Below are 17767 nucleotides of genomic sequence, written 5' to 3' on the forward strand. Positions count from 1 at the left end.
CAGTAGGTTAGGAACCAGATTAGTATCCATGAGGATGTGGGATGTGACTTTGATCCCTGGCCTCACTCAGTGAGTTAAGGATCCAGCGTTGCCATGAGCTGCGTTGTAGGTCGCAGACACGGCTCGGATCTGGCCTTGCTGTGACTGTGGCTGTGGCCGATAGCTGCAGCTCTGATTCAGCCCCTGGCCCAGGAACTTCCGTATGCCTTGGGTAAAGCCCTAAAAAGCAAAAAAAAAAAAAAAAAGCATTGTCAGCCTTCCAGTGATTGACCTGGGATCCTGCAGACCCCTGTAGAGAAGTGAGATGTTTGACAAGACCCCAAGGAGAAGAAAGAGTGTCTGCGAGTGTGGTCCAGCCAGATAGGCCAAGGGGGCACAGTTCGCAGAGTCCCTCACACCCCATCACAGGAGGGGTGGCTCCCAAGCTCCCTGAGCGCCCAGAAGTAATGAATGAAAAGGCCAGCTTGCTGGAAGGGACTTCAGGCGGGACCCGAAGATGCAGATCAGGTGGCCTAGCACCTCGAAGCAGAGGGTGGCATTCCCTGGCCAAGCAGAGCAAGTTATACCTCATGAGGGACCAGAGAGGTGGGGTGATGACCCTGGACCAGGCCCTCCCCACCAGCCGACCCATCCTTGCTACTGGGATGTGATGGGAGCCTCCCCTGAGGCCCCCCAGGCGAAAGGGAAGGACAAGAGTCATAACAACCCAAGAGCCGCTGGTCACTTCCCAGAACATAAGAACGATACCGATTTGGCAAGATGCGTTTACAGCCTTGAGGGAAATTGGGAGCTTATGAGCTACTTTGAGCTTTTGAGTTTCTAAAAAATGTATAAAGCATTAAATTTTGTATGCCAGGGTACATAGTCACAAAATGTTACCCACTGCAAGTGCAAAAGGAGAAGTAACAGCTCTTCACCATGTCCTCAACATGGCATTTCCACCCAGGGGCACAGCTGGACTAAACCAGCCACCTCTGTCAGCAGTGCCACAGCTTTGCAGGAGGCATGTCAGGGAATGGAGCTAGGCGACTCCAGAAGGGGTTGGACTTGGGGCCCTGGTCGGGTCTGCACCGCTCTCCACCCAGTGGATCTAAGCCAGGGAGAACGATGACCACCAAAGCTCTGCCAAGAGGGCTCTGAAGACCTGGTCCAAGAGCATCAGGCAGACTGAAGGGGACCTGTTTGGATTCCAACACACCCTTTGTTCCCTGAGGCAATCGGGCGTTCCTGGGTACAGCCACCAAAGATCTCCCAAGGTTGACCATGAAGCAGGGCAGGGGGTGTTTGGCCAGGAGGATGCTAAGGGTCTCCTGCTCAGGGATAAGCAGAGGCCGTCAGAGCTCCCAGCCTTTGCCGTGCTCCTCCTTCTGCCTGAAGTAGCGGCCACTCCCTCCTTTGCCTGCCGACTCCTTGTTGGATGCTCTCATGTCTGCACAGGTGTCACTCCTTCTAGGAGACTCTCCCCAAGCTTCACACCGTCTCTCCCTCAGGCCCGTGAAGCTCCCTTTGTGCTCCTACACTCTGCCTCGCACAGTGTAGGTCCTTGGTGGGTGCTGGTTGAATGAACGGGTCTAGTGGGATAGCACAGACAACCCCCCAAACTCTAACCCAAAGCAGATTTTGGTGAGACCTGTCAGCCTTGGGAGTAGAGTGAAATGAATTCTGGCGAACAAGACTGAGATGTCTGCTGACCACTTTTCAACCAGCAGCACAAAGCCCGGGTTCCCTCATGTCCGTGTGAGATGGAAGGCGTGGCTGAGCAGCTATTAAGCGCTCTTTCTATCACAAGCCTGTGGAACAGGTAAGCATTGTGCCCTGTCTTGGGGCTTGTAAGATGATGATGTCTGACATTCTAGAAATCTCTGCTGCTAGCCCAGCCTGCTAACAACAGAGGGTCCTTTCTCAGGTGACAGACAGACTTGATGCTAAAAAGTCACCCTGGAAGTGGCAGAGTCTACCTTTCAGTCTTTGAAAAGCAAGCTGATGAGATGGGAGTCAGGTGATGTTTGATGCGTCTGGTGGGACAGGGGTCCCAGCTGGGACGGAAATTGAGTATCCCCATCATCCTCAGGTCGAGAGGCCCTCTTTGCAAGAGTGATTTGGGGGCGTCTTAGACAAATCTAAAGAGAGGGGACAAGAAAGGTAAGCCTGGCTCAGGGGAGAGGGATTTGGAATTCAGAGCGTTTTTTATTTTGCTTGCTTGTTTTACTATTTGTCTCCTGGCACAGCCCTGCAGGGTTCAAGTTGAATCCAGGGTGGGCGGCAGGCACAGAGGAAGCCACACCGCTTCAGGACCACCCTAGAAACATCAGCAGAAGGGGCGAAAGGCCCCGGGGCCCTCCCCCGGCCCCAGCACCGGGTACCCACAGCAGGGGCGTGACCGCAGCCTCTCCCTGAGTGCTTGGTGGGGCTGATGGTGGTCTCCGCAGGGGCAGCCTGTGGGGCGCTGTCACCCACCTTAGCAGAACCAGACGCAGTGGGTGCAGGAAAAGGAAAAGAAAATTAATACCAGGCATCCTGTGTGTCTGACCAGATTTATTTATGAGCATGAGAGAGACAGCCTCAGAGATTTCCAGAAGTACTTGTCATTGGTTGGGCTCATCCTGCAGAAGTTCAAGGGAAGAGGCAATAAATTTCCAGTTAACCCCCAGCTGATACGACCTGGGAAAACATGAGATGCACAGAATTTTTTCCCTGGGCCACTCCTTTCACCCCAAATTCTTTCCCCACCTCTGGCCAATTTTCAGTAGAGACTCAAAACTGAAAAAACCTTTCTTCAAAGGCACATGTATGTCTTCAGCAAGGATCAGGAGTTCCCAGCAGCACGTAACTGCAAACCACAGCTGCCTCCGCCCCAGGGTCCAGGGGGCGTTGGGGGTGGGTAGCAACCTGCTTTGCATTTGGGGTAGGAGAGGAATGCACTCCAGCGGCAGTGGCTCCAGGGAAGGGCAGTGGAGCCAGCTGGCTGCCTTCGGCTCCCGCTCTCCATCGAGTCCTTGCACGCGCCCCGCCCCACCCCACTGAGGTCCTGAGACACAGCACAGCTGGAAGCTGCCTTTGGAGAGTGTCCATGCAGATCAGCCCCTGTCCCCCCCACACCCTCTATCACACCTTTCACCCAAGGAGCCAAGGGTCTTAACTTCCATTGCTCAGCTAAGGGCTATTTTTCTGGGCTGCAAGTCCTTGTCCAGTGTGAATACGTAGAACGGAGCCAGGAGTGCAAGTGTATTGATGCCGTTCCAACCAGGCCATGTGCCCCAGCTCTTTGCAAAATCCCATCTGGGTTTTATTTTGCAGAGGCCGAGGCCCTTTCTCTGTGTAACTAGGGAGCGTTTGGGAGAATAGCTCTCAGCTTACAAATAGGAAGCCTCAAGGGCGGAGCCTACACTTGACGGGGATGTGGGGTTCCCCACACGGGCTCGCCAGCCTGACTCCACCCCCAGGGTACATTCGGTTGTCTGGGTCAGTGTCACCCCCGGGCCAGGCCAGATCCCACCTCTCCCCCTGGCCTGGTGATCTCCCAGTGAGAGGTCAGGGAAGGAGCCAGCCTGTTCCCTGGGGCCCACTTCACTCTGAAATTGTCGACTTTGGTGTCCCCAGTCTCACTGTGGTTCATGAGCACCTTAGTGAGTCCCAGGGGCACAGAATTGTGAACCAACCTCACTGCCACGTGCGTGCAGACTCCTGTGCACTATCTTGTGTCTGAGTACATCTTTTTTTTTTTTTTTGCCACACCCACGGCATGCAGAAATTCCTGGGCCGGGGATCAAGCCTGTGCCACAGCAGGGACAACACCAGATCCTTAACCCGCTAAGCCACCAGGAAATTCCTGAGTACATCTTTTAAATTCAGTTCCTTCCTATTTTGGGGGTGGGGGCACGCACCTGTGGCATATGGAGGTTCCCAGGCTAGGGGTGGAATCCAAGCTGCAGCTGCCAGCCACAGCCACAGCCACAGCCACAGCCACAGCAATGCCGAATCCAAGCTCGGACCGTGCTAGCAGGTCACAACAACGCTGGATCTTTAACACACTGAGCGAGGCCAGAGATTGAACCTGCACCCTCATGGATACTAGCGGGGTTTGTTTCCACTGAGCCACAACAGGAACGCCTCAGCTCCTTTCTCTATCAAATATGGCTTTTTGAAAACGATCACCTTAATTTTAAATATTTAAGGGAAAAAACTGTGTTATTTAAAAAAAAAAAAAAAAGGTATTGTGGTTGACATGGGTGCCCATGAAGGCAAATCCATTGCATCGTAAATTGCAGAACACGGAGACCCAGGGGCTGGGACTGCAAGGTGCCTTGGGCCCGGGGCACGAGCCAGCACACTGGAGCCGGCAGTGTTTTTAATCCTCTGTCTGGCTGGGTTTACTGAAGACAAGCTGTTCCAAAAACAATAAGCAGCAGCCCTTGTGGGGGTCCTGCCCTGCTCTCGTCTGACTCAACTCCCATTTGGGCATCAGCTTTAATTTAGTGGAGAAAAAGGGAAAATGCCGAATTGGCCTTCATTGTTCCGCAGCTTTATTCCTCAGACCCTGCCAGCAGAGGCCTCCGGCCAGAAGCCAAGTCCCGTGAGGACACCAGTCTCCATGGTCCAGGCAGGAGACAATGGCTGCTCTGAAAGTACAGCTTTGAGATGAGGCCACTCTTATGCAGGCTCCAGGTCTCCTTTTGTGCAACTCACCCCTGATTTCTAGGTGTGTCCCAGATGCTCCTCAAAAGAAGGTCTATCTTCGAAGCTAGACTGGGAGGGGGGTAAAGTGGAATCGGTTTTCTTTCCCAAGCTTTGATTGGAGTTTTGTTGTTTTTTAAAGAAATATCCTTTGGGAGTTCCCATTGTGGTACAAGGGAAAGGAATCTGACTAGGAACCATGAGGTTGCAGGTTCCATCCCTGGCCTTGCTCAGTGGGTTAAGGATACGGCGTTGTCCTGATCTGTGGTGTAAGTTGCAGATGTGGCTCAGATCTGCCGTGGCTGTGGCTGTGGCTTAGGCGGGCAGCTATAGCTCTGATTGGACCCCTAGCCTGGGAACCTCCACATGCTGCGGGTGAGGCCCTAAAAAGCAAAAAAAAAAAAAAAAAAAAAAAAGAAACATTCCTTGGACAACAATCTGAACTAAGATGTAGGACAATGAGGAGTCCAGGGCATGGGGCTCTTTCAAAGGACTACAGTGGATCTGCAGTGCAGATGCACTGCTTACGGCCAAAGAAATGCAGCTGACTTCCAGGGTCTGAGCTGCACGGCTCCCAGGAGGTTACAAAGGAAGTCCCCCTGCTCTACTACCCAGGAGAACCCGTGGGCAGGTTGAAGTTGGATGGTTCCTATGGCAGGAACACCTCTGCTCATCTCCGCTGTCTCATCTGCCATGAGTTCACTGCGATGCAGGTGCAAGCAGGATGCCTGGGCCAGGCCAGGTGTGCCCTCCATGCTCTCCTCTGAACCCATGCAGCGTCTATCAGCTCCATCCATCTATCTTGTTAGTCTAGACAAGAGAGGACAAACCTGGGTCCCAGCTGTCTTTTGGCTGGCTCAGCAGAGTTCTGACTGAGGGGAGGGGAAGACTTCGCTGTAGCTTATTGGGGAAGGGGCGCCTGAGTGGTCCAGGGGAATCTGCCTGGGACCATGGGCTCCACCTCTGCTTCACCATCAGCATCTGGTCCCCGGGCTGAATTCTCTGCAAGCTCCCGTCCCTGTTTCTTGTGTGTGGATCAGTGCTGGGCTTCTCTGTAAGGAAGGGGCCCATGGTGTGCCATCATGTTACACTTAGAGAGCCCCTTGGCAATTGTCCTGAGGCCTGAGGATGCTCTGATCTCTGTGTAAAGCTGAGATGCCCCTCTGGAGCTGGGGAGAGCTTGCCTTGGGGATGAACAGAATTCTCCTAGGATGGAGCTCGGTACATAGATGCTTCCTGGGTCCAGCTTGATGGCCACAATGCCTGTGTAAAGTCCTGGGCTTGGTGACCCCAGTGCCAAGGAGGAAGGGGATGCCTCAAAGGTGTCCCCTTGACCCGCCTGGACCCTCCAAATGTGGCAACCTCGTTCTCCCTTGTCTTCTTTGGCCACTCTGATGTCTCCATGGATCTTTGTCAGAATGTGAATAATCGAACCCCTCAGAGCTCCCCTCAGAAGGTGGCTCTGCAGGCCTCCTCCTGGACTCCAGGAGGAGATCCCTCCAAGGCAATTGAAACTGCTCCAAGCCTGGATGGAGCCAGCGCTGCACTGCCTAGCCGCTGGCCTTCCTCAGTCCTATCCTCCTCCTCCTGATGTCCTTGAAGGCCACCAGTGACTTGGAGCAACTGCAGTCTATCTTCCTGGACACCTTTTGCCTCTGGTCAGGCTTAGGGAAGAGTTCCTGGGATCTTGGGTGGGCGCCGAGTCCTCCCACTGCCAGCAGACCACCTTTCCACAGGAAGTTCTTAGATCCCTCCTGTGATGCCCCAGATTGGGGTGGGGAGCCTGGGGTGTGCATTTGGTGAGGCCACCAGGGGTAGGGAAGTGTGGCTGCATAGTTGGTTCAGTGTCTAAGACCCACTGATTACAGGACATCCTTGCACGACCCTCCGATCCAGGACTGTGCAGCCTTGATTTCGAATCCTATTCCCACAGCACACAGGCACGTACCAGGTTTTATTGGCCACGAAAGCGATGGCCCTGGGCTTCCTGTTACAGCAAGCTGCCTTGTAGCAGCTGTGTGACTTGGGGCAAGTTGAGTTCCTTCTCTGTTTTTTTCTTTTTGTCTTTTTGCCTTTTCCAGGGCTGCTCCCGTGGCATATGGAGGTTCCCAGGCTAGGGGTCTAATTGGAGCTGTAGCCGCCGGCCTACGCCACAGCCACAGTAATGCAGGATCAGAGCCGTGTCTGCAACCTACACCACAGCTCATGGCAACGCCGGATCCTTAACCCACTGAGCGAGGCAGGGATCGAACCCGCAACCTTACGGTTCCTAGTTGGATTCGTCAACCACTGCGCCATGACGGGAACTCCCCTTCTCTGTTTCTTTACCTGCAAGCAAAGAGTGAGGAGGGTAGGGGGCTGAGCTTCGACAGCAGATATCAAACATTCACTTGCTCTAAATTCGGACTTCATCGGGTCCCAAGCAGGACAAGCATCCTTTGTTTTTTGCAAGGACACAGACTGGGCTATCATGGTGGGGACTGCGCAGGGCTCACCTCTCATCTGGCCAGGGACGTCCCCAGCCCTGGGCATTTCTCCTCTCCAGAGTTGGCACCTGCCAGCTAGGTCAGGCACAGCTCCAGCTTGAGGCTTAGCTGAAGGGCCATTAGAAACCCCCACCAGGGTAGGGTGGCTAGTGGCGGGGTGGGGACTTCCTATACTTACTGATAATCAGGGCGGTATGTGTAAGAAACATTTTTCTAGGTTTTTTTTTTTTTTTTTTTTTTTGAGAACAGCCCGGTTCTACTACTGCATGAATTCCCACTCAAATAGGGCTGCTCTGTCAATCTAAGGAGGAAGGGAGCAGCCCCCCCCCCCCCCCCCCGTCTGAAAAGCTGTGACCGCCCCCCACCAGGGAGCCCCTGGTGGCCCTTCAGAGAGCGGGTGAGCAGCCTGCTGAGCCTGCGCATCTGGTTCCAAGTCCAGTCTGCGCCCACACAGAATTTCCCTGCCCAGTGTGGCCATGGCCTGTTCAGCTACGCACCCAGGCCAGGAAGTGATGTGCGCCCCCCTCTCCCCTGGGAGCTCCCTGAGGATAAACGGAGTAGGCGCTCTTTTCCTCCGGGGCAGAAATGAGAGCCAGAAACCGACTGAGAGGCCGGCTGGCTGAGCCAAGAGGCGGCTGGAACCAAACGAGACTCATTAACTATTAATAATTTCCAGTTGTTTGCTCTCTGGGTTCGGCCGGCCCCCCGGGCCTCTGCGGGCCGGGGCTCTCCTCTGGCTGCCCCCCGACGCCAGGGCTCGGGGTGTTAGCGCCCGCTGGGCCGGGGTAGGGGGGACAAGGCGTCCTCGAGGCCCAGTGTGAGCGGGGCCGCGTGTCCGCTTGCGGCGGGGCTGTGGGCTGGGCAGAGCAAGGGTTCGGCCCGGGGACCCCCTCGCCGGGGATCCGCCGCTCCGGGCAGGCTGAGCTGCTGGCGGCGCACAGCGGGAGCGCAGCGGCCCCTGGCGCCGGCCTGGGGGCTCTGCCACTGCGGGCGGGCGGGTCGGACCCGCGGGCGGCCGGGGCGGGGCCGGGGGCGGGGCCAGGAGCCCCGCGGGCTGCAGACCCGGACGGCGCGCGGGCTGCGGGCTGCGGGCAGCGGGCAGGGAGGGCGGCCGGCGGGCAGCGGCCCCGGCCCCGCCGCGCGCACCGCCATGGTGGGCCGGCTGAGTCTGCAGGATGTGCCGGAGCTCGTGGACACGAAGAAGAAGGGCGACGGCGTCCTGGACAGTCCGGACTCGGGGCTGCCCCCCAGCCCCAGCCCCAGCCACTGGGCGCTCGCGGCGGCGGGGGGCGGCGGCGGCGCCGGGGGGGAGCGCGCGCCCGCCCCCGGGGCGCTGGAGCCCGACGCGGCGACAACCCCCGCGGCCCCGGTGAGTGGCCCCGCCTGGGCCCCTTCCTCCGATCCTTTCCATTCCCCGGCGCCCGGGCCCCGGAGACCCCCTGGCCGTCCTGTCGGCCCGCCCGGGACGCGCTGTCGGCGCCGCCACCCGCCGTCGGGACGGCATGGCCAGCGCCGGGAGCCCGGGGAGGGAGCGCGGCGAGAGCCTGGCCAGCTGGAGCCGGTGGCTGGAAAATTGTCATCGCCTGGGAGGCGCGGGAGCCCCGAGAGACTCAAGCCGCTGCCTCTCCCTTCGGGGTGGTGGCCTCCGGGGCTGCCAGGCTGCGGCTGGGCCGCATTACTGATTTGGCGGGGCTGGAGGGGTCCTGGGACCCAGAGAGAGAACTCCAGGCACCCCCGGCCTTTGACCCCGCCCTGGTGGCTCCAGCGGGCCTGCCCCCTCCTGGCCCGTCTCGGGAAGGGGGTGTGCTCGGCCTCCCCGATTCGGAGAGCGAAGGGAGCCTGCCTTGGGAAACTTTCAGTGGTCTTGGAGAGGCCCCTCTTGTCCTGTCACCTAACCCTTGTCTGGCACATGATGGGTGGGAGGCCTTTAGGTGGGTGGAAACGTTAAAAAATGAATCCTTTTATTTTAAAATTGTTATTTAAAGAAAAAAACAAACACAGGTCCCTTTTACCTTCGGAATTGCTCAGGTGGCGTTGTTTATTGCTTTTGCCTGGTGCTCAGAGGAGGCCACATCCTGCCTACAGTCAAGCTCAAAGTGGGGCTCGGAGCCTGCCCCCTCCCCCTCGAGGAGGGGTATTTACAGCCCGCTCCCCTGGAGGAAGGAGTCAGTGGAGCTGCCGCTCCTTAGGGACTCACCTACTTTGATGGTGTGTGGAATTCTTGACCACTGATCCTGTCTCTAGGGGGACAGCAGTGCCTTCTCTCATGTCCATTAGAAGGCAGCACTTGCTTCACCTTGGCCTTCAGAGCCTTGGCCCTCTGGCCCTTTCTAGCCTCATCTTCCACATCCGCTGACCACAGGCAGATACACGCTCGGGGGGCCTCTGCTGCTGCTCCCACCACCTGGCCGTGCCTTTCCCCTCCCAGGCCACCCCCTTCTCCCTCTCCCAACACCCAGCTGGCTTTTTCACCTGTCCACCCCCTGCTGGCCTTTCAGTGGCAGACCTGTCACCTTCTCTGGGAAGTCTTCTTCCTCGATGCTGCCCAGAGCCAGGCCAGAGGCCATGGCTTCGCCCCTTGCCCTGGTGACACCTTGTTGTGTCCGTGGTCACTCCTGCTGCCTGCCCCACCCCCAGCCCGCACTGGAGGAAGGTCTCTGCTCAGGGGGTGTCTATTGGGTGGGCAGCGGTGAGAGAGGAGAGAAGCCAGGGGCAAAAGAAGCCACACAGAATGCCTGTGTGGATAGCTGGCAGGCTGTTCTGTGAGTGCTGGGAGTCACCCACCTCCTCTTGGTGGCCGTGTCATCCTGCAGCCCCCAGGGCTGCCAGGAAGATGCCCGTCCACCCCAGGTTAGGGGAGGGGTGTGGCAGCCAGAGAGCTGGGAGCAGAGCAGGGCCCACTGTCACTGCTATAGTTTTTCTAAAGCTCTGCTGCAGCCGTGCCCACACCTTTCCCTCTCCCCCCACTGCCCTGAGTTCAAGCCCAGTGGGGACTTGCTCCCCTTTCCCCTCGAGGGTGCTGAGGTTGGTACCCTGAGGACCCCTGCCTCTCTCTCTCTGATCTACCTGGTCCCTTCTGGCTTTTGCATGTCCACCCTGTGGCCCCACCTGACACCTTGTCCTGGTCACATAAGCGTCTTAGAGGCAACCTTCCAGAAATGCCTGCTTCCTGGAAGACATGGAGGCGGGGCTGCCACCACCACACCTTGGCCCAAGTGTAGGTCCTTCTCTCAAATCAGCAAAGAAAGCGACAGCTCCCAGGAACCCAAAGAGCTGCCTGCTTAACACAGCAGCCCTGATTCCAGTCGGATGGGGCAAAAAACTCGCACCTGTGTGGAGGATGGGCCCCCTTGCTCCGGCTGCTTGGTGAAGCAGAAAGCCCGATGCTCTGACCCTGTTGGAAGGTGGTGCACGGCTGGGATGCTGTGCTCTGATTCTTTGAGTTTTCTGGATAGTGGAGGGTGACATAGAGAACTTTCTGGCGTTCGTCTTAACCGAGGGTTTGCAGACTGCTCCATCTGGGCTGAGCGTTGCTGTCCGCCCCAGAGGGAGGGGATGTGGGGGGAGTTGGACTGAGTCTTCAGGGTAGAAAAATCCCGGGTGGCATTTCTTTTTGTTTGTTTTGGCCTTTGCTGAAGCATTGCTGAGACAATGACAGGGTCGGGGGGCGCCTAATTGAAGGCTCTGATAGCCAGGCCCCGGCTCCAGGCCCCGTGACACCGCCTCTCTGCGGGATGATGTGGTGGCCTCGGGGTCTGGCTACGGTCATGACCCTGAGCTCGAATTTCTTTCCTCTTTTCATCCTTCCAAAAAACCCCATCAATGGCAGGGGACACGCCTGGGTGTGCAGGTAAGGTCACAGGGATAGGATGTGACTGCCGAGGGCAGGGCACACAGCACATGTATGATACACCTGGGATTTGAACAGGCCTCTCAGCACCCTGTGCAGGGCCCTTCCCAGGCGTGGGTCAGCCCCTCTCTAGCATCTTCCCCGGGCAGGTGAGGAGGGAGACGCAAATCAGGTGGAGGCGAGAGCCAGGACCTTCTGTGGGGACGGCCTCAGGGGGCCTGTGCTCTAACTCAGGGTGCATTTTCCGTCCTCATAGGCTCCGGCTTCCCTCCCCAACCCCCTGGCCTCCGGCTGCTCGCCCAGGTTATGCCCACTGTCCTTTGGCGAAGGAGTGGAGTTTGACCCCTTACCACCGATGGAAGTAAGGTAAGTGTGGTGGGCCCTGATTCCATTTTCTTTCTGTTTATTTTCATGTTGTGTTCCAGTCATATATGCCTGTTGTTAAAAAAAATAGTCAGTTACAAAATTATGCCAAAGACTGTTAAAGTTTGGTGGGTGCTCCTGGGATGCTTTTTCTGTATTCTAACCATTTGGATATGTGTACACTTATTTATTTATTTATTTTTTTATTTATTTATTTTTTTCATTTTGTGCTTCTTTTTTTTTTTATTTAAAAAAAAAAAAAAATAAGGAGGACTTCCCCTTGTGGCTCAGTGGGTTGAGAACCTGACGAGTATTCATGAGGATGCAGGTTCGATCCCTGGCCTCACTCAGTGGGTTAAGAATCTGGTGTTGCCATGAGCTGGGGTGTAGGTCACAGACTCGGCTCGGATCCCGTTTTGCTGTGGCTGTGGTGTAAGCCAGCAGCTGCAGCTCTGATTCCACCCCTAGCTTGGGAACGTCCATATGCTTCGGGTGTGGCCCTTAAAAAAAAAAAAAAAAGATACAACGAGATCATGCCATACATTAAGTCCTGCATCTTGCCCCTTGCCCTTCATCTCTGATGGCCATGGGTATTTAACACTTTGCGATAAAGTCATTCCTCCCTCCCGAAGTCGCTTCCCACATCTCCGCACCCCCACCCCACCCCACCGTACCTTCCAGGTGCTGTGACCTTGTCTCAGGCGCTGATTTCACTGGGCAAGAACCATTCTTCCTCAGGGAATTGATCTCATCCAGGACCCTGTGGGGGCAGAGATCCACTGAGGGGCTCCGTTAAAGATAGGTCTTTCTAGAGAGAGGAATTTTACTTTTGGTAGCTGGTGGTTTTATAGCTGGAGTTTCCGTTGCCTGAACACAAAGGGCCCTTTGACACAGGACAAAGGAGGCTCCCTGCTCTGGAGGTGAGCAGTTCGGCCTTTTATTCCCGAGACGCTTGTATTTTGAACAAAATGGGGACGTGACTTCATGACATTTGCCTCCACCGGCCTCTTAACCTATTTGCGCAGGAGATAGATGTTTCCATCGGACTCGTTTTGAAGAGAGGGCTGACCCTTTCTCCCTGACCAGGGGGTCGGGGCTGGTGGGGGGTCGGGGCTGGCCAGTGCTGTTCCATGTGTGAGGATTGTACAGGGTTTAGTTTCTATGAAGATGCAATAATTAGGAAGTGAAATGAATTCATGCTTTGCTTCCAAAAAAAAAAAAAAAAACAATGCAGGCGTTCCCTTGTGCTGCAGCAGGTTAGGGATCTGGGGACTGCAGCGGCTGCTATGTTGCTGCTATGCCGAGGGTTCAATCCCTGGCCTGGGAACTTCCTCATGCCAAGGGCTTGGCCAAAAAAAATTAACTCCCAAATTGCCCAAGAAAGACTTTTATGTATTTTTTTTCACCTTTGTTTCTTTTTTTGTTATAGTCGACTGAGTGTTGTGCCCATTTCTGCTGTTCAGCATAATGATGCTGTCGTGCATATACATGCATTCTTTTTCTCATGCCATCTTCCATCACGTTCTGTCCCAAGCGAGTGAATATAGTTCCCGGAGCTGTACAGCAGGACCTCATTGCTTATCGGTTCTAAATAAATAGTTCGCAGCTTCTAACCCCAACCTCCCCGTCCATCCCGCTCCCTCCCCCGGCCCCCTTGGCAACCACACGTCTCCAGGAAGGACTTTTTAAAACATAAGAAAGTAGCCGCTGAGGAATGTGGGTGTTCATTTATTTTATGGAAATCGAGCCTGTAATTGGCTTTGATAGATAAGGTCAGGTCTCGGGGTCCCCGGGTTTGAGGGGTCTCCAAACTGAAGGCCAGGGTGGACAGGGTACAAGTATTTGGCATCACCGGGCATTCGGAACCAGCACTCAGGAGGCCCGGGTTCCCTCATTCTCTCATTAAAGGGCTGATGGTTCACATCAGGGGACGGAGAAACCTCACGCCGATGGACTGTCCGCCTGGTTGTGGAATACTTATCGCCCATCGCGTTGCTGTGTGTTCACACCCTCTGCAGGGAGACGGGGCGCTTGTTTCAGGAAGGGGCAACTCAGGTTTGGGGCTCAGTTACTTGGCGAAGATCTCAAAGCTTAAGTGCGTGGCGCCGACTCCCTGGGCTGCACCTGCCCTGAGGAGCCGTGAGTGAGTTTCGGGGAAGCCTGGGTTCCTGCAGGTCTGCTGTGCGTCCCAGCCCCCCAGCTCCCTCACACCCTGACCGTGACCTCTGCTCCTGATTTCTCTTCCCAGGATTGTGGGGCAGATTAAACGAGACCCTGGAAGTAAAGTGCTTAGGACAGCCGTCCCCCCCCCAACACAGGGAGCACGTCCTGAACCCTGTGTGGCTTCTCCCTGGAGTCACCGCATCCCAAGGGTCAAGGTCACAGGGGGGACCCCCGTGCCCCCAGCTCAGAGGAGCGGCTTCATGCTGCCTTGTGTCTCCCGCCCAGGTACACGTCCTCGGTCAAGTACGACTCTGAGCGGCACTTCATTGACGACGTCCACCTGCCGCTGGGCCTGGCCGTGGCCTCCTGCAGCCAGACCATCACCTGCATCCCCAGGTGCACGTGGCGCAACTACAAGGCCGAGGTGCACTTCGAGCCCCGGCACAAGCCCAGCCGGTTCCTCAGCACCACCATCGTTTACCCCAAGTACCCCAAGACCGTCTACACCACCACCCTGGATTACAACTGCCGCAAGACCCTGAGGAGGTTCCTGTCCAGCGTGGAGCTGGAAGCCGCGGAGTTCGCGGGCGGCGACTACCTGTCGGATGAGAGCTGACTGGGGCAGGCTGGGGGCTGGACCGGCCGTCCCGTCCTGGTCGGCTTGGGCCAGGCTGCCCTTGCTGGTCATGCCAGCCCCGGGAGCGTCTGACCCAGAGATTCGTCTAAGCCCAGAAGAAAAAACATCACAGTATCTTCCAATGAGAAAGAGATTTTGGTTTTTACCTTTTTTTTTTTTTTTCCCTTCAAATTTTGTTATTTTTGTTTGTTTGTTTCGGCCGCCCCGTGGCATATGGAGTTCCCGGGCCAGGGATCAGATCTGAGCCACAGTTGTGACCTACACGGCAGCTGGGGCAACGCCAGATCCTTAACCCACTCTGCCGGGCTGGGGGGTCAAATCTGCATCCCAGTGCTCAGAGCAGCACCGATCCGCTGCACCACAGCGGGAGCTCTCGCATTGTTTTTCGAAGGGGTGTGTTTCCTCGTCTGCTGCTACATAGCTTTCCCAGAGTCCCAATTTCATGAGGAAGTAAAAGGATAGCTAGAGCCAAAGGAAAAGGGCCCCGATTTGAAATACGGAGGTGGGGGAGCCCTTCCGTTGGTCAGTTTGTCTGAGGAAGAGCGTGGAACAAAATCTCTGAGATGGAAAAAGTGAATTTGAAGAAATTTCAGCCCCGGGTGTCCTCACTGCTGCGAGAGTGGTGCTAATTCAGTGAGCTGTGACACCCATATGGGTTCAATCTGCAGAGAATTGAGTTCCATTCTGTTTCTTTTCTTTTTCTTTTTTATTTCCATTTGGATTTCCTGTTAACCGAAACGCTTGGAATTCTCTAAATCTTTTTTGCGATATCAAAAAACCCCAAACCATAATATATGAAGGCTTTCCAAAAAAAAAAAGGAAAAAAAGAAAAAAGAAAAGGTTCCCCCTGACCTCACAGCTACACAGGGATCAGGTCAACTGATGGCCGGGTTTGGGGGTGGTGGCCTGGTTCCAGTTCCTTCCTCGGGTGGGTCCCAAGCACAGGCCCTGGCGAAGCGCCTTGAACCCTTGGCATCTGGTAATGTCTCCACAGGCTTGTGTAACTCTCCTGATATGTATTTTGGGGTTTCCAAATTCTTTCCTATTTTTTTTCATGAGGCGAAACAGAGCCGAGGGCCCCCTGGCCAGAAAGGGCCTATTTTGAAAGACTGCTTAGGGAAAACCACATGCTGGGGGGGACCCCACCAGGGGGTGTCCCTCACGGTGGGAGCCGCTGGCCACACCCCGGGACTGGACACCCTCTGGGAGGAGGCGGCTGTAGGTGTTGCTGGTGATCTGGTTCATCGAGGTGGGTGTCCTTCCAGCGCCCTTGGGCCAGCGCTGCCGAGGAATTCTGCTGGCGCCTGAGGTCTAAGGACCTCTGCCCCCCGCCCCCAGCCCAGGTGATGCAACGGTGCATTCAGCAGAGGGAGTGTTGCACATCAAACCCCGAAGCCTGGGCGCCGTGGTGTCTGTGCGCGGCTCGGCGTTGGGGTTTGTGTAAGTGTTGGTGTTGGCTGGGTCCAGAAGCGAGTCTGTGAATCCTGCAGAAGCCGGGATGCAGGCTGGGCCCGGCCTTCAGCCTCCTGCCTGCCCCACCTCCCCCGGCCCGTTCTTCCTCCTGCCCATCCCCGTGGGTTTTGAGTAAAGCCAAGTGGCGGGTGGCTTTTGCTCCTCTGATGTTGGAAAGAACAGGCCGTGGCTGTTCCCTTTGGATCCATCCACATTGTGACAAGGGCTTGGGGCTCGCCGAGTCCGGAAGCTCCGACATACGCTGTGTCTCTGGGCTTCTGCTGACGGCTCCCATCGGTCCTGCAGGCAGACTTGATAGCTCGGTGGGTACCCTGGAGCCACGGCAGGCGGGAACTTTTGTTCTGAGGAGACCAGGTGTGATGGTGACACCTGTCGTTTAGCGTCATCAGAGGCCTGCGGGCCAAGTCGTCTGCTGTCCTCTTCAGATTTAATAGTGTTCAGTCCGTCCTGCACCTGCTCAGAAGCATCCCTTCAGTGGATCCTGCAAGCGGCTCCGTGGTCCCGTTTGTTAGGGTGAAGCTCAACAGGGACCCCTCGAGGGGGCACCCCAGGACCCCAGAGTCGCCTGTCATCATGAAGAGCAGCAGACGCCTCCTGTGTTAAGAAAAGAAAATTGCACAGGCATTATTGATGAATGTGGACTTTTCTGATTTCATCATCTTGTCATTTAAGATGAATGGTAAATGTAATATTTATGGTAAGAGATGGAGTTCCCTGGTGGCTCAGTGGGTTAAGGACTGAGTCACTGCAGTCACAGCTGTGGCTTGGGTTCAGTCTCTGGCCTGGAAACTTCTAAATGCTGCGGGTGAGGCCCCAAACAAAACAAAACTATGGTAAGAGAATTCTCAAGGTTTTGCTTTGGCTTGCGGGGGGGGCACTGGATGAGCTCAGAGCAGTGTTGTGAGTGGCACGGCCCCCACGAGGGGGGAGACGAGGGTGGGAGAACATGGCCTTGGAACACAGCCCACTGGATATGCACAGATGAGATTTTTGGATATGAAATGTATCAGTAAAGTAAGTCGTGAGCGATTGCAGGTGTGTCATGTGAGTGGAAGAGCAGATTTTGTTAAGTTATTCACTAGGGACTTGATTGTAGTTCGTTCCAATCCTTTTTCTCCAAGTCTGCTTTGCTGAAAGTGCAGGAAAGGGTGTGTGTGAAGACACAAAGGGACAGGGCAGGTGGATGGAGTGACGTCCATCAGTGGTGGAGTCGTATTGGTTTGCAAGGTGGAAGCAGTGATTTTTTTTTTAAAGACCCCACCAATTAAATACAAACATTCCTAAGCGTGTCTGGGAACTACCGTTTACTTATGAATTAAAAAGTCTTTTTTCTCAGACTCTTAAATTATGTCATTTATGTAATAAGGATGATTTGTTTTTCAGAGAAAATTCTCTTTTGAAATCACAGATCTTTTAAAAAGAATCAGTATTCCATTTGATACTTGTCCTGTTTCTAACCTTAGGAATAGTATTTGATGAAAATGACTTTTTAAATTTATCTTTGGCAACTGTCCCCCTCCATTTTGCTTTATGACTTCTTCATTTAATAATAAATTATCTTTTAAAAAAACTTGGAGATGCCTCCCTTTTTAAAAATAAAACCATTGTCTGGTTAAGAAAAATGAGAAAAACACCTGCTCTTCTTGAGAAATTTTAAGATAATTATGTATTAATAGTACTTCTGGGAGTTTCTGCTATGGCTCAGTGGGTTAAGGATCTGGCTGCAGGATCATGGGTCTCTACAGAGGCTTGGGTTCAATTGCCCCGGCCTGGCTCAAGGATCTGGCGTTGCCACAGCTGTGGTGTAGTTTGCAGCTGTGGCTGGGATTCGTTCCCTGGCTGGAGGACTTCCATTTGCCCTGGGTACGGTCAACAACAACCAAAAAAATAGCACTTCTGACGGGTGTATGCATTCTCCCGGGGGATGAGATTGTCCAAGGGATTCCTGGGCACGGGTAGCTTTAAGGGTTTTGTTCCCAGATCCGATGGGTACTCTTTCGTAAAACCCATCTGCCCTGAGATGCACCTGTGAGCAGCCCTGTCAGGCCAGCCCCCTCCCACCTCCCCTTTCAAATGGCCTTCTTCCCACTTTGCAGAAGAGATGCAGGCCTGAGCCCCAGC

General features: G+C 55.0%; 1 protein-coding gene across 1 annotated transcript; it reads left to right on the plus strand.

Annotated features, from left to right (window-relative positions):
• Nucleotides 8221–17216, plus strand: RFLNB (refilin B). The gene is made up of 3 exons (XM_003131818.4): nucleotides 8221–8529; nucleotides 11267–11376; nucleotides 13822–17216. The coding sequence occupies exons 1-3, from the start codon at nucleotides 8311–8313 to the stop codon at nucleotides 14150–14152; spliced, it is 660 nt and encodes a 219-aa protein (XP_003131866.1). The 5' UTR covers nucleotides 8221–8310; the 3' UTR covers nucleotides 14153–17216.

This window comes from Sus scrofa, chromosome 12 (genome assembly GCF_000003025.6).
Source record: "Sus scrofa isolate TJ Tabasco breed Duroc chromosome 12, Sscrofa11.1, whole genome shotgun sequence".
NCBI lineage: Eukaryota > Metazoa > Chordata > Mammalia > Artiodactyla > Suidae > Sus > Sus scrofa.

Bases quoted from the DNA above. Each gene is read 5' to 3' on its own strand.
- RFLNB (XM_003131818.4), top strand. From the start codon at position 8,311: ATGGTGGGCCGGCTGAGTCTGCAGGATGTGCCGGAGCTCGTGGACACG. The intron at 8,530-11,266 runs GTGAGTGGCCCC...CCGTCCTCATAG, and splicing joins CGACAACCCCCGCGGCCCCG to GCTCCGGCTTCCCTCCCCAA. The intron at 11,377-13,821 runs GTAAGTGTGGTG...TCTCCCGCCCAG, and splicing joins TTACCACCGATGGAAGTAAG to GTACACGTCCTCGGTCAAGT.